This window comes from Stenella coeruleoalba (assembly GCF_951394435.1).
Source record: "Stenella coeruleoalba genome assembly, chromosome: 1".
Lineage (NCBI taxonomy): Eukaryota > Metazoa > Chordata > Mammalia > Artiodactyla > Delphinidae > Stenella > Stenella coeruleoalba.
Window position 1 is genome coordinate 96,373,366 of NC_137169.1, and position 13,937 is coordinate 96,387,302.

A 13,937-nucleotide genomic window follows, 5' to 3' on the forward strand; every position below is an offset into this window, starting at 1 on the left:
TGTCACTCCCAGCCCCAGGGTGCTCCCTGCCTAGTAGAGTAGGAGCTCAGAACCTCAGCATCTGGACCCCCTCCCCACCTCCATGCAGGGCTGGGCCTACCAGAGGGTGGGCTGCAGGCCTGCTGTGAGGAGGGGTGAGATGGGGAGGGACCTGGGTGCCCCTAAGAGCCCTGGGGCACCACCCATCCTGCACCTTTGGCCCCATACCGGCCTCCCGGCTCTCTGTAGTGGGCTGCTGTGTCTTTGCCTTCTTCGTGGGGCTGTTGTTCGTCCAGCGCTCCGGAAACTACTTTGTCACCATGTTTGATGACTACTCGGCCACCCTGCCACTCACCGTCATCGTCATCCTTGAGAACGTCGCTGTGGCCTGGATCTATGGAACCAAGAAGTAAGGGGGACATGGGGGAGAGCTGGGGACAGGAGGAGGGGTCTATCCCACCCATCATGACTCCCTGGAGAGTGCTGTGTTCCCAGGGCTGCTCATGAGTGGCGCAGGAGATCACAGAGTCAGAATGTCAGCCAGAAAGTGCCCTTACAGATCACTTAGGGAAACTGAGTCTCAGAGAGAGGACACGACTGTCCAAGGCCACTGGGCTGATGAGAGAGAGAGCCAGGCTGAGGACATGAGTCTTCTGGATTCAGGCGCTGGCATCATCCTGAATGGGCTTAAACTACCATAGCATCTTTCCTGGGTACCAACTCTTCAGAATTCTGTCAAGCTCGTTAAGCACTTGGTGGGTACACAAGAGGCCCCTGCCCTCAAAGAAACCATTGACTTCAGCAGCCTGACTCATAGTTCTAGAGTGAGCTACAAAGGAGTGTGAGACAATGTGTGGTTTGGGCCCTAAGTTTGGGGTTGGGTGGGGGTAAGAGAATTCAGCAATATGAAAGGATTGGGTCTCGTAGCCTGAGCCTCAGGGAAACCTATACACACTGTCAGCCCCTGGCCTCATTCCTCATTTCAGGACAAATCTGTGTCCCCAGGAAGTCCTTTCACTCACTCAGCAACGCCCGGGGCTCCTCTAACCCACTCAGCCTGACCCACCCCGATGTCTAGACCTGGTCTCAGAATCAGACTCTCACAGGCCCTGCTACAGCTATCTACTTCGTAGGAGAGTGCAGGAGGGAACGGGCTGATAAGACAGAGAGCGACCCTGTGAGCCGGGGTTAGAACATGCTGCTGGAAAGGCTCTCCCTCTTCTGCAGTCTGGTGAAGCCCCGTACCCCTTCTCAGACTGTTATTTTTTAATGCACAAGATAAAATATATAAGATTATATAGGAAACTAGTTATATTGAAAATTAGCAAAATAATGTTTAAAATCTGTGATACAGTAATATACGTGTACTTTATTTTTACTGCATTAAGTTACAAGATCTAGCTGTGGGTCTAATAACAATGGTAATTTCAAAGCAGTGATGAGCATAAATGATGTTTGTCGGTATCTCAATTGTAATGTGATAGGGAAATATCTGTGATTTAATCAATTGCTTACAGCATCTTGGGTACTCTTAATACTACTGTTGTTGCTTGCACTTATAACAGAAAGAAATGCAAGATTTCAGCTAGGTGTTACTGAGGTAAAGATGATTTTTTTTAATGCCATTCATGTACACAGCCTGCCAGCCTCCCGGAATTTCACCCACATGCCCAGTGGTTAGGCATCCCTGAGTCAGGACGGCCTTCTGCCTTTGGACACTAGGAATGTGCACTTCTACCTCTCTTCCAGCAGGGGGAGTCTAGAGCCAGGCCAGCACCAGGTGGGCTGGGTGCCCAGCAAAGCCCTCTGGAGCCTGTCCACTTGCCCAGGGCATGTCCTGTGGGCTGTATCATATCCCTGGGTGAGGTGTGACGTGACATAGTCAGAGGAAGTTAGGGGAGGACAACAGAGCCTTTTCAGAGGCCAGTGGGGCCACAGAATAATGTATTGAATGCGAAGAGTGTAATAGCCTGGGAGGGAGGGACTGGTCAGTGAAGGCTTCCTGGAGGAGGTGGCTGGGGGGCATGTGCCGGCATAGTGGGGGTGCCAATTTCTGGACCCTGCACTGTGCTTGGCAGGTTCATGCAGGAGCTGACGGAGATGCTGGGCTTCCAGCCCTACCGCTTCTATTTCTACATGTGGAAGTTCGTGTCTCCACTGTGCATGGCTGTGCTCACCACGGCCAGCATCATCCAGCTGGGGGTCACGCCCCCGGGCTACAGCGCCTGGATCAAGGAGGAGGTGAGAGGCGGGGGCCTGAAACCCCAGGGACATTGGCATCTTCCCAGGCCTTTAATGCCACAGGTGGTAGAGATAACCCCTTATAGGGCAACTACTCGGTGCCAGACCCTGCCAGAGGCTTTGCACAGCTGATCTGTAACCTTCACAACAACCCAAAGAGAGAGGTGGTGTTATCGCTGTCACACAGATGGGGAAACTGAGGGTCAGAAAGGTGAACGCACTTGTCCAGTCTTTCTAACCCATGTTTTCTCTCCCTGTGGAGTCCATGGAGTGGAACCACCCCAACTTTTTACAAGTGCAGAAACTGAAACCCAGGGAGGCTCAGGCCCTTAGCCAAGGGGACCAGCTCCCCCAAGGAGCAGCCCCTGATGAACCCCATCTCTGCCAGTGCCTGGCCAGGATGAGTGCGGCAGGGAAGTTGTCCTGGAGTCTGAGAGGGGGAGGCTGCGGCAGGGCGGGCAGCAGCCCTCACCCGTGTCCACCCCTAGGCTGCTGAGCGCTACCTGTATTTCCCTAACTGGGCCATGGCTCTCCTGATCACGCTCATCGTCGTGGCTGTCCTGCCCATCCCCGTGGTGTTCGTTCTGCGGCACTTCCACCTGCTCTCCGACGGCTCCAACACCCTCTCCGTGTCCTACAAGAAGGGCCGCATGATGAAGGACATCTCCAACCTGGAGGAGAACGACGAGACCCGCTTCATCCTCAGCAAGGTGCCCAGCGAGGCGCCCTCCCCCATGCCCACTCACCGCTCCTACCTGGGGCCCGGCAGCACATCGCCCCTGGAGACCAGTGGCAACCCCAATGGACGCTATGGGAGTGGCTACCTCCTGGCCAGCACCCCTGAGTCGGAGCTGTGACCATGGCCCCGCCCTGCCCGCCTCGCCTCCCACACCCAGCCAGCCCACGTGTCCCAGCCTGGCTTTTCCTTCCAGGCCAGGCCCTCTGCCCAAGGGGAGGGGCTCTGCCCTGCCTCATCCTCCACCCCAGTCCCAGCCGACTTCTGCTTCCTAGATCTGAGTGGGGGCTGGGAGAAGCTCTGTCCCCCAGTCTAGGCCCCCAACCCAGCTAACCTTCAGAGATCCCCTTACCAAACTACCGCTGAGTTACTGGAACCGCCCAGACGTCCCGATTCCCAGCACAGGGGAGACTCCAAGTGGCCACTCCAGGGGTCACTCCACACTCCCTCTCTCCTGCAGTTCTTAGGTCTCGGAGTCCCTTAGGTCTGTGCTGCCAGGTAGTGGTGGTGGTGCAGGGATGTGTTGGGTGGGGTGTCCCTTTCCAGAGGTGCCCAGTTTAAGGTTGGAGATGGGGCAGAGGTGCCAGGACTCAGGGCTTAGACTTTGGGATGGAGTCTGCAGAAATCCCCAAGTTCTGTTTGGTGAGGCAGACGGGGCCCTCTGGTTTAGAGCATGAGCCTTGGCAGAGGGGGTGGTGGGATGAGGGGGCTCCTTGGCCCCAGGCTCAAGGTGGACCCTCCAGTGTTCTTGGCCCTGCCTGGGGTGGGGGTGTGTCCTCCCGCATCCTGCCTGGTAGGGCAGTGACTGGCCCCAGAGCCTTTCCCACTTCCATTAGAGCTTAGCCTGCCCTCTCCCCACACCCCCATCCGGGAGCCCAGAGTCGTGGCCTCTGCCTCTGTCCTCGAGAGAGGAGAGGTCTCTAGAGCACACCTGATGGCTCACAGCACAAGTCAGATGGTTTGGAGCACAGCTGTGAAGCACACCCCCTCCCCTCTCGCCAGGGGCCCGACTTTCTCGCTAGCGGCAGCTTCTGCCCTGGAACGGCAGTCCCTGGAGTTCAGGGGCTCACACCTGGGAAGGAGATAATTTCACTGCCCCTTTGGGCCGCCGCCCCTCTCCTTGTACAAGCACAGCCACCCGGTGTGCACGTCGTGTGTGGACACCTCGGAAACCTTTCCCAAGCCGCCCGGCCCGTGGCGGGGTGTGGGGGGCACAGGCCATGCTGTGGCCACTGGAAGCTGCCCAGGGGGAGGGCCGGGCCTCTGTCCTGGGGCCCAGCCCTGCGGCACCCCACCCACGCTTACCTTTGCCTCCCCCGGAAGAGGGCCGCCCTCGGAGTGCAGGCTAAGAGGATTGGAACCTGATTGGAGGTCAGAAGTCTGCAGAGAGATGAATGGACTGATGAAAGGATGCAAGGATGGGTGAATGGAAGGAAGGAGGGGTGGGGAGGAAGGAAGACTGGCTGGGACAGCAAACCTCCATCTTTGCGAGCTGCAGTGGGCAGGGCAGGGGCAGGCCTGGCTCCTTCACAAAGGGTCCTGAGTCACTCTTGTGCCCCTGACTGCTCTCAGCCCTGGGAGGGACACACTAGGCCCAGGGGTCCCTCTTCCACCCCTTAGTCCCTTGGTTTTCCCCGCCCCCCTTGGGGTCCACTCGCCACCTCCGTTCCTCGTCCTCCTCCCACACGTGCTCCCATTTCCAGCCCTCTCAGCCCCACCCATCCTTCCTGAGTGTGTGGGGGGAGGGGGAGACCCACATCTCCACAAAGACATGAGCTTCTGGGACACCACATCACGCCTTAGGCCCCCTCACCTGACAGCACCTCCTACCTGGCCCTGTGCCTAATCCCAAGCAGAAATAGCAACAGGAAAAGCAAGGCCCCAGGAGAGACACTACTATATATACTCTATATATTCTATTTCTATTGTATATTCAATCTGTACATGTGGGTGTAAATGCTGTTAAATGACAAACCCAATATTATACTGTGGCTGGTGGACTATTTTCATCCTCAGTGCTGTAAAGATCTATTTTCATTGTATATTTGATATATTTTTAATTTTGTAGCGTGTGGCTGGACCAGGCCCCATCACGCCAGCCTGTGACAGGGCGGCTGAGCTGGGGCCGTCAGCTTGGTCCTCGTGGGCTGGGTAGTGCTCGTAGCCGGCTGCCGTAGGCCGGGCCCTGTCCTGCTGCATCTCTGCCGTTAGACGTAGGGCCCTGAGCTTGGTGTGTGCGTGTGTGTGTGTGCACGCGCACATATGTGGGTGTGGGTGCGCATAGGGTGCTGACTTGTGATCCCCGTGTTCACCACGTTCCTGAAGGCCACGCTGCCCTCCTGCCACCTCCTTCTCCTCTCAGCTCCGTCAGGCGAGGCCTCAGGGCAGGGTTCCGTGGGAAACCCGCGTCCTGGGACAGGCACATGCCTCTCACTGGTGACTCGCTGCCTTCCCCCCATTGGGCTTGCCAGAAACAGGGAATGAGGCATCTTAGGGGAGTGGGAGAAGTCCCCACATTTATTTTATTTTCTCTCTGTGCCCACTGGAGACACAATGTCTTCAGCTCCGGGGAAAGTGCTGGGTTCCTTAAGATGGTGAGACCCCAAGAGGGCATCATCTCACCGCGCCTCTGTCCTGTGTTTGTCCTTGAGACATCCCTGACCGTGTTCAGGGGGAACAGCCGCCCCTCCCCTGTGCTTCTGACACACACACACCTCTGCTCACTCCTCAGGGGAGCTGGGAGTGGATGGGGCCGATGGGGTCGAGAGCAGGTAGGGCATCTGACGGAGAGAGATCCAGCCCCAGATTCCCTGGAGGAGCAGGACGTGGCCAGAGAGGGGCAGGCCCTATGTTCCAGCACAGGGTCCCCACCCCACTGACTTCGGTGCTGTCCAGGCAGTGCCCACAGGGGACAGAGCAGACTCCGGGGCAGAGCAGGGCAGGCCAGGGGTGTACCTGAAAGAGTCCCTGGTGGCTGGTCCTGCCTCTGCCTGCCCTCCAGCCCCAGTCACCAGCTTCTTGCCCAGGGAGCCCACTCCACTGAGGCAACGTGAAGCCTGAGGCCCAGATGGGTGGACGGGTGGGCACAGAGGTTGATGCCAGCCAGGTTGGCTTCTGCCCTCGAGCAAAAAGTCCGTGGGGACTAGTGCTAGGAGAGGCCCTCCTGACTCAGCCTACGGGCCGTGAGGCTGGGGGCCAGAAGCTGTGTGGTCCCAGGCCCACACAGGCCTGCACTAGTATGGAGAGGGGGCTGCCCTCTAGCTTCTTCACAGCTGCACCTCCCCCCTCCCACTGGAGTACATGTTGGGACGCACCCGACTCCCTGAGCGCCCACCAGGCCCCCAAACTGGGGGGGCCTGCTGCCCCTTCACCGGAGCCTAATGACTGGGGATGGGGGAGAAGGGCCCAGCGTCCCTTCTCATCCTATGCACACATGCCAGGTGTCACTTTCGGTTCTGGTGCAAGTTCAGAAAAATTCTAGTCCACGTGCCCCATGCTGGTCAGAGCCCTGGGTCCAGACCACTCAGCCCAGGGGAGGGGATGAGGCTTTGTCACCCCTGGAGCCCCTCCTTCCTCTCTACACCCCTCATGGTGTACAATAAAGTGTCTGTTCTTACCAAACCCCTCTTGCCTTTCTGACCTGCTCTGGGATCAGGGAGAGGGGATAGGAGAGGCTGCGGATCCCAAGGGCGGCTTTGGGTTGAAAGCCTGGATGGGGTGGGTTGGTGAGGACCGCTGTGGGACTTTGGGGGCTGCCTGGCTGTCTGGCTGTCTGGCTGAGGAGGATGAAGAGGGGCATGTGTTTATTTTCCTAGGAATTGTCCAGGACAGGTAACCGCATACACTGGTAGGAAGCCTTACGGATTCCAAGTACTTCACACATCTAAGCTCGTGTGGTCACAGAGCAACAGCTCTCTGAGGGAGATATGCTGTTGTCCAAGTTTTTCCAGATGAGGCAAATGAGGCTTCGTCTGATGTGAGGATGGTGTTTTGTGTCCGTGTACGGGACCTCGTAGGGAAAATTCCGACCCTGCCTTACTGCCAGGAAGACAGCCATCTAGGCCTGTCAGTTCTGCAAGGGGGGAGGTGGGAGGGGCTGAGGGTGGGAAGACGCCAGTGTCCAGAGGCCTGAGACTGAGGTGGGGGATGGCTGGGGACTTGAGGGTTTGCCAGGAGCAGGCCACTTAAGTTCTGGGAGAACGGCCCCTCTCTTCAAGGTAGCTATCTTTTTTGCAAACTTCAGTAGAAGGTAAAGGTGAAATATGAGACTGTTCATTGCCTATTTTCACAAATTTCAGTCTCAAGTATTTATTGAGCACCTACTGAATGCTTAGCTCTGGAGAACAGAATGACCTGGGGGTAGGGAAGCACTACTTCTTTGCTTACCCTCCAGGAGCACAGACACTGGAAGAGACAAGAAGTATGGATCCTGGGGGAGGCCCCACCACACGGCACTCTACTCCAGTCTAGAATGGTGCTACCTGATACCTGACACCGCCAAAGTCCCCCAAGGAACGTTCCATTTCCTTCTCCTGCCACAGAGAAGAAAGTGTTGTTCCAGGAATAGCCACCAGATGGCAGGAAAACCTTTCTCTCCAGGTCTTGGTCCACTTACCCGTCTACTCCAACTCCATCACTTATTCTTTTGTGGGCTAATTTATTCTTTTTTTTTTTTTTTTTTTCTATTTATTTATTTATTTATTTATTTATTTATTTATTTTTTAACATCTTTATTGGGGTATAATTACTTTACAATGGTGTGTTTAATTTATTCTTGAACAAACATTTATTAAGTATCCACCATGAACAAGCTCTGTGCCAGCTATGGATACACAAAGATAAATAAATCAGCAGCGCTCACTGTCCTGAGTTTGGGGAAGGGAACCCCTCCTCCCCCGCCCCCCCATCTTCAAATCTCCCCATATATCTCTTAAACAGGGAATGTCTTGGTGCTAAAAATATCACTCCTTGAAAATGAATCCAATTATTTGTTTAAAGGTAATGTTTTGGGTTGAAATGCCAGTGCTCCCGCCAGGAGGGACACATAGATCCACTAAAAAGCGATATCACAAATGCTTGGGTTTGAGGGAGTTATGGAGTCAGACTTCTCAAGTTCAAGTTCAAATGCCAGCTAGGCTTCCTGCTTCCTGAAAGACCTAGGGCAAGTTATTTAACCCCTCTGAACTTAAATTTCCTAGTCTGTAAGATAGGTATAACGAATGCATTGAATGAGATAGTGCCACGTTGCTGTGTATCAAGTTACTCCAAAGCTTAGTGGCTTGAAACAACCGTTCTATTATATCTCATGATTTTGGGGGTGAGGAATTCAGGTATGGCTTGTCTGAGTGGCTCTTCTAGTGGCAGTTGAGGTCACTCAGTGGTATTCAACCGGCAGATGAGCTGGTCTGGAGGGTCCAAGGCAGCCTCGCTCACATTCATTCAAATGGCTGGCACCTCAGTGAGAACAGCTGGCAGCCTGGGCTCAGACTGTCCCCAGATGAGCGTCTACAACTGGATTCCACAGCACAGTTCATCTCTGGGCGGCCAGACTTGTCTGTGATGGCTCAAGGTGCCCAGAGAGATCGATTCAAGAGATGGGAGATGGAAGCTGTCAATTTCTTAAGGCCTGGGCCTGGAAAATGGCATAGTGACACTTCTGCCATATTCTGTGGGTCACAGCATCTGGCCAGAGTTAATGGGAGGACATACAGATCCCGCTTGTTGATGGGAAAGGGGCCAAAGAATTTGTGGCTGCCCATGAAACAGGCCTATTCCAGGGTGCCAGAGATCTTCAGTCACTGGTGCCTGAGTGGGGCACAAACAGCTAAGTTCTGATGGGGAAGTGAATGGCTGAGCTTGGGCCCTGGGTATAGAGAGCAGACAGGGAGGAAGAGGAGGGCGTGAGGGGGGCATGGGAGACAACTTTTTTTTTTTTTTTCGCGGTACGCGGGCCTCTCTCTGTTGTGGCCTCTCCCGTTGCGGAGCACAGGCTCCGGACGCGCAGGCTCAGCGGCCATGGCTCACGGGCCCAGCCGCTCCATGGCATGTGGGATCTTCCTGGACCGGGGCACGAACCCTGTGTCCCCTGCATCGGCAGGCGGACTCTCAACCACTGCGCCACCAGGGAAGCCCCGGAGACAACTTCTTTTGACGCATGCTTGCCCGGGGCAGGTAGCATGAAGTAGGTTTGAATCATGACTCTATCACCAACCCTATGACCTGGGGCAAGTCCCTGAACCCTCTGAACCTCCACTTTCTATAGGGAGAATGACAATAACAACGCTTCCTTGCAGAGATGTTGGGAGGAAAAAATGAACTCTTTCTGGAAAACCTACTGGAATCCAGTATAGAATTCTTTCCAAACTGGAATATAATAGGTGCTCATTTAATATTAGTTTCCTTCCTTCTTGCAACTGGAGTAAGTCCATGGGGGCTGCTTCATTCTGGGGGCCCCATCACCCTTGCAGTGAGTCATTCTCCCAGAGCTAGTTTGAAAGCCTAAAACGCAAAGAAGCCAAGGAAGGAGGGGAGAGAAGGCACTGTTTTAAGGAAAGGGAGTATCAGAAGTGTGGGTGTCTCCCCAATCCCTCACACCATCATGCTCCCCCCAACAAACAGGCATAAACAGCTACACAGAGTGAGCCAGCTCCAGCCACAGGGCCTTGGGCTAGAGGAGAAGGATTCTACAGACCATAGGGATACGGAGGCATTTTTAAAAAAAGGCCCCAAATTCTTTAACACTTCAAGGGAATGGAGTCCATGCTCCTCCCCTGGAATCTGGGTGAGCAAAACCTTCCTTTGACCAACAGAGTATGGCAGAAATAATGCTATGTGACTTCTGAGGCTAGATTAGAATTGGTCATGCCACTTCCGTTGGGAGTTCTGGGGAAACCCAGCCACCATCTAAGAAGTACAACTACCCTGAGACTAGCCTGTGCCAGAGAGGCCGAGTGTTTGCAGGTGTACCACTGACAGCTTCAGCCAAGCTCCCAGCCAGCAGCCAGCGTTAACTGCCAGCCACATGCACACACCACGGTGAACATTCAGCCCAGCTGAGCTTCAGACGTCTGCAGCCCCGGCTGACATCTGCCTGCAGCTGCGTGAAGAACTCTAAGCAAGGACCGTCTGACAGCCCTTCCTAACTTCTGACCCATAAAATCATGAGCAAAATACAGCACTTGTTGGATTTATACCACGAAGTTCGGGTAACTTGTTTCATAGCGACAGTAACCGGAATATAAACCTTAGTGCATATCTGGCCCAGCCTCCTCGCAGAATAGTTGGAGAAACCGGCCCAGAGATGGGAAACTCAGAGCCTCATACACCACGGCGTTGGAGTCAAAGGGCTGGAAGCGATCTGAGCGTCAACCAAGCGGGGGCAAAACTGGGGTCAAAGACTGGGTTTCTCCCAATCCAGTGCACCCTCCAGTAGAGCAAGATGCTGACAGGGAGGGCTCCCACCTTCTCCCACCCTCATCCCACCCTCACCCCACTGCCTCATTGATTCCATGCATCAAGTATAAACCAAGTGTTCTGAGTGCCTAGGACTGTGCTAAGCACTGGGAATATACAAAGGAGGTCAGGCAGGGGTCTCTTGCCTCGTACTTCTACTGCCTTGTAGAAGCAGTAATAATCTGACTTGGCATGTCCTGTCACTGTCACACTCACCGGAGCCAGGCACACTGCTGCGTTTACTTACATGGTCTTACATGGGAGGAAACCCTGGGAAATGGGGAGAAGACCATGTGTGTCGCTCAACAACCACCCAACCGTTATTAGGATTACTCCAAGCGAGCCACGGTGCCAGCTGTAGAGCAGAGATCCACCCTGGGGCTCCCTGGGTCGGAGCTGGCTGGCTTCTGGGTCTGTCTGTTCTTCCCAGGGCTGCCCCAAGCAGGGAAGAATCCCTGGGCTTCGTGAGTATCCAAGAGGAGCCAGACTTTGGTCTCCCTCTCCAGACAACTGCTTTCCTTTCCCTGGGACACCGCTGGAGGGGACCGGACCCATCAGGACTAATTAACCACTCTAATGGAATAAGCCAGTTTTGCTGGAATTTAGCCCAGGTGGGAGGAAGCTGTACTTTTTTAGATGGAGAAGCACTGAGTGTCAAGGAGTCTTGCCAGCTGGGCCCTGAGCTACCGTGTGTGCACGCGTGCTCCCACTCTCTGCACCTGGCCTGGGTCTCTGTCTCAGCAGCCTTGAGCCAGGAGGGCTCTGGGGGTCCCCTTAGCTGCCCTGATCCTGTGATCCCATGAACACTGTGCTACATTCAGAGGCCATGTGGGCCCAATATCCTTCTTGACCCTTGGCCCAAGCCCAGGCCCAGCTCAGTCTCCCAGCACTCACTGCGGCTCCACAGGGCTGGAATCTGTCAAGGAGAATGTGCTTGTGAGCTGACAGTCAGGTCCCTTCTAGCCCTTTGACTCCAAGTCCATGGTTTATGGGGCTCTGAGTCCTGGCCAGTCCTGAGCTTGTAGCCTGTACCCTTCTGGTCATTTCCCTTTAAGAGTTGGGCCATCAAAGTCCATCTCTGGTGTTCCCCAAGAGCCCCAAATACACCTTCACGAGGATTTTCACAGCAACTCAGCCCTACCTTCGTCCCTTGTGCCGAGCCCTTCTAGCTGACCTCTGCAAGGCCCCGTGGGCTGTCCTCTGTGTCTGGGTTCTTCCCAGACCCCTCATGGGAAGGCTCTCAGCATTTGATTTGGAGACTGCAAGTCTCCACAGGCTGCCTGGGGGTGGGGGTGGGAGGCAGGATAAAGTGAAGTGATAAGCACATGGGAGGTTTCAGCCTCCTCTCACCCTCCCTGCTCTCTCTCCATGAGGGGAAAAGCTCTATCACCCTCTGCCCCAAAGATGATGACTGATAAAGCAATTCAATTAACCAGTCTGGGAAGCAGGGAAGGCTGGGAAAGGATGCTGGCTCCTTGACCCGGACCTGAGGGAAGAGGGTTTGGTTCTTGGCAGGAGCTGGAATACCAAAAGGGGGAGGTGTGAGTATCAATGGCTAGGACTTTGCCTGGGCAGCCATTGGGCCTGCTCCTAGGCCTGGAGCCCCTCAAAACAAGCAGAGTCTACAGAAGAAAAATGGAGAGGAAATTGGCTAGCTTCTGTCACCTCTAAGTGGCTGAGCCCCACACCAAGCTCCCAGTGGGCAAACAGGAAGGGTAAATGGCTTTGACGTCAGGCTCTCAAGCCTCCCACTGGCCAGATCAGCCTCAGCTCTCAGAGAGCAAGGGCCTCATATGAGGGGGCTCTGGAAAGGCTAGACAGAGCCCCCATCCGTTCCACTCTGGGATCAAACATTGCTCTCTTCCTTTTCTTTGCTATACCTTTATTCCTGTTGAGGAAAACCCACTGTGACTGACGCTTCAGCATGAACTGGCTCCCAGATGGATGTTCTTTCCAGACAGCTGGAAGAAACCTGGGCATCCAGAGGAGGAAAGTGGAGAAAAGGGAGAGAAGTTTGTGGAATTCGGAATTTCCAGCTGTGACTGCTTCGTGGTCTTGCTTAAGCCTGTTGGTCATCAAGATCTTGGAGGAAATGAAAAGGGAGAGATCAGGCCAAGTCCCAGATGGAAAAGGTACCTGAGGTCCTGGAATTGACCGGAAGCCTATCAGCCCCATTTTCTCCCAAGACAGCAGCCCAGTGAGGTCTGGAGCAGGGTCTCCTAGCACCACCAGGGGGCAGCACCCACCCATCCACAGTAGGTTGTCACATGGCAGTCTGGTGCGGGGGGGGGGGGGGGGGGCTCTCTCCTTCCTGGGTTCTGAGCTTTTCGGAAATAGCAGGACCTCATACATACAGAATTGATGGAGACAAGCCCTATGAGGCCAGCTGCGGCATGCTGAATCCTCCAGAAAATTCCACAGAGGCCCAGGTAACAGGTTAGCCCAGAGCTCCAGGATAAAGCCTTCAGCAAGTGGTGAGGTCTTCTCTGGAGGCCTCTGGCCTGGCTGAGTTCCCTTCTCCAGGAGCCGGGCAGTGTGCTGAGTCAGGGGCCTTCCACCCAGTGCACTTTCACCCCGCTGCCTCTCCCAGGCTGGGCCCTCTGTTTTCAGTGACTCTTCCTGGGTTCCCCTACTCCGACCCCAGCTTTCTGACCTCCTGATCAGTCCTCCTTTTTCTCTGGCAGTTTTCTCCCTCCACTTATCTCCCCACATGCTTCTCACCATCTACAAACAGCACAGAGTGAAAGCACCAAGAGGGTGGAGATTTACCAGGGCAAGGTTGGAGGGGCTCTGTTTTGTTTGTTGATTTTCAGGGCCTGGAACAGCTTCTGGCACATAGTAGGTACTCAAGAAATATTTACTGAATGAACAAATGACTTAGGAGCGGGATGCTGGGATGGTATTTTTCACTTCTCCCACCCACCCCCACCAACCTCTCCCTTTTCTTGGAATGACTGAGTTCAGCCAGCCTGAAGAATGGAAAGTGGGGGAGAGACCCCAAGGGAGTTTGCCAGGACACAACCAGATGGGGCTTTAAAGCTATTCATTACAGTCAATTCTTTAATAACCGTGCTGTGGTCCTTCCTTCCTCACTCCAGCTTCTGGACAGTCCTGGGTCTTCTCTTCCCAGTCACAAGTGGGAGATCTGTTTTCTATTGCAGCAAACTCAAAGCCAGCTAAACTCTGAAATGCAGACATCAGGCCCAAGGGGTAGGGAGACTGGACACAAAATGGGTACCAGCGAATGAGCGTTTCTGACTACAGGTCAGGACGCTATTTACCTCTTCTGCATGTTAGTACAGATCACAGATCGTCATCATTATTTTGGTTTTCTGACTTCATTAATGACAAGATTTTGCTTATAAGAATTCCCCATATTTGTACTGGGCTTCTATTCTAACCTCTCCTCAGAGCACCCCCAAGCCCCTGTCTTGTTTCTCCCAATATAGCCAGGTACTGCCTGATCTGGAAAACTGATGATGCACAGGTGTCCAGGGAAGGTGTGTTAATCACCTTGCATTTCTGCTTT

The 13,937-nt window shown here is 54.4% G+C and overlaps 1 protein-coding gene across 1 annotated transcript in view; it reads left to right on the plus strand.

The window, feature by feature from the left end:
• Positions 1 to 3,077, plus strand: part of SLC6A17 (solute carrier family 6 member 17) — a gene marked incomplete at its 3' end in the record, with an annotated part of 49,051 nt that extends 45,974 nt beyond the window's left edge. Inside the window, exons 10-12 of the mRNA XM_079923882.1 lie at positions 229 to 388; positions 2,058 to 2,220; positions 2,709 to 3,077. Of these exons, the coding sequence (XP_079780008.1) occupies positions 229 to 388; positions 2,058 to 2,220; positions 2,709 to 3,077 (692 nt within the window). The remainder of the gene's footprint in view (positions 1 to 228; positions 389 to 2,057; positions 2,221 to 2,708) is intronic.
• Positions 3,078 to 13,937: the final 10,860 nt, after the last annotated feature.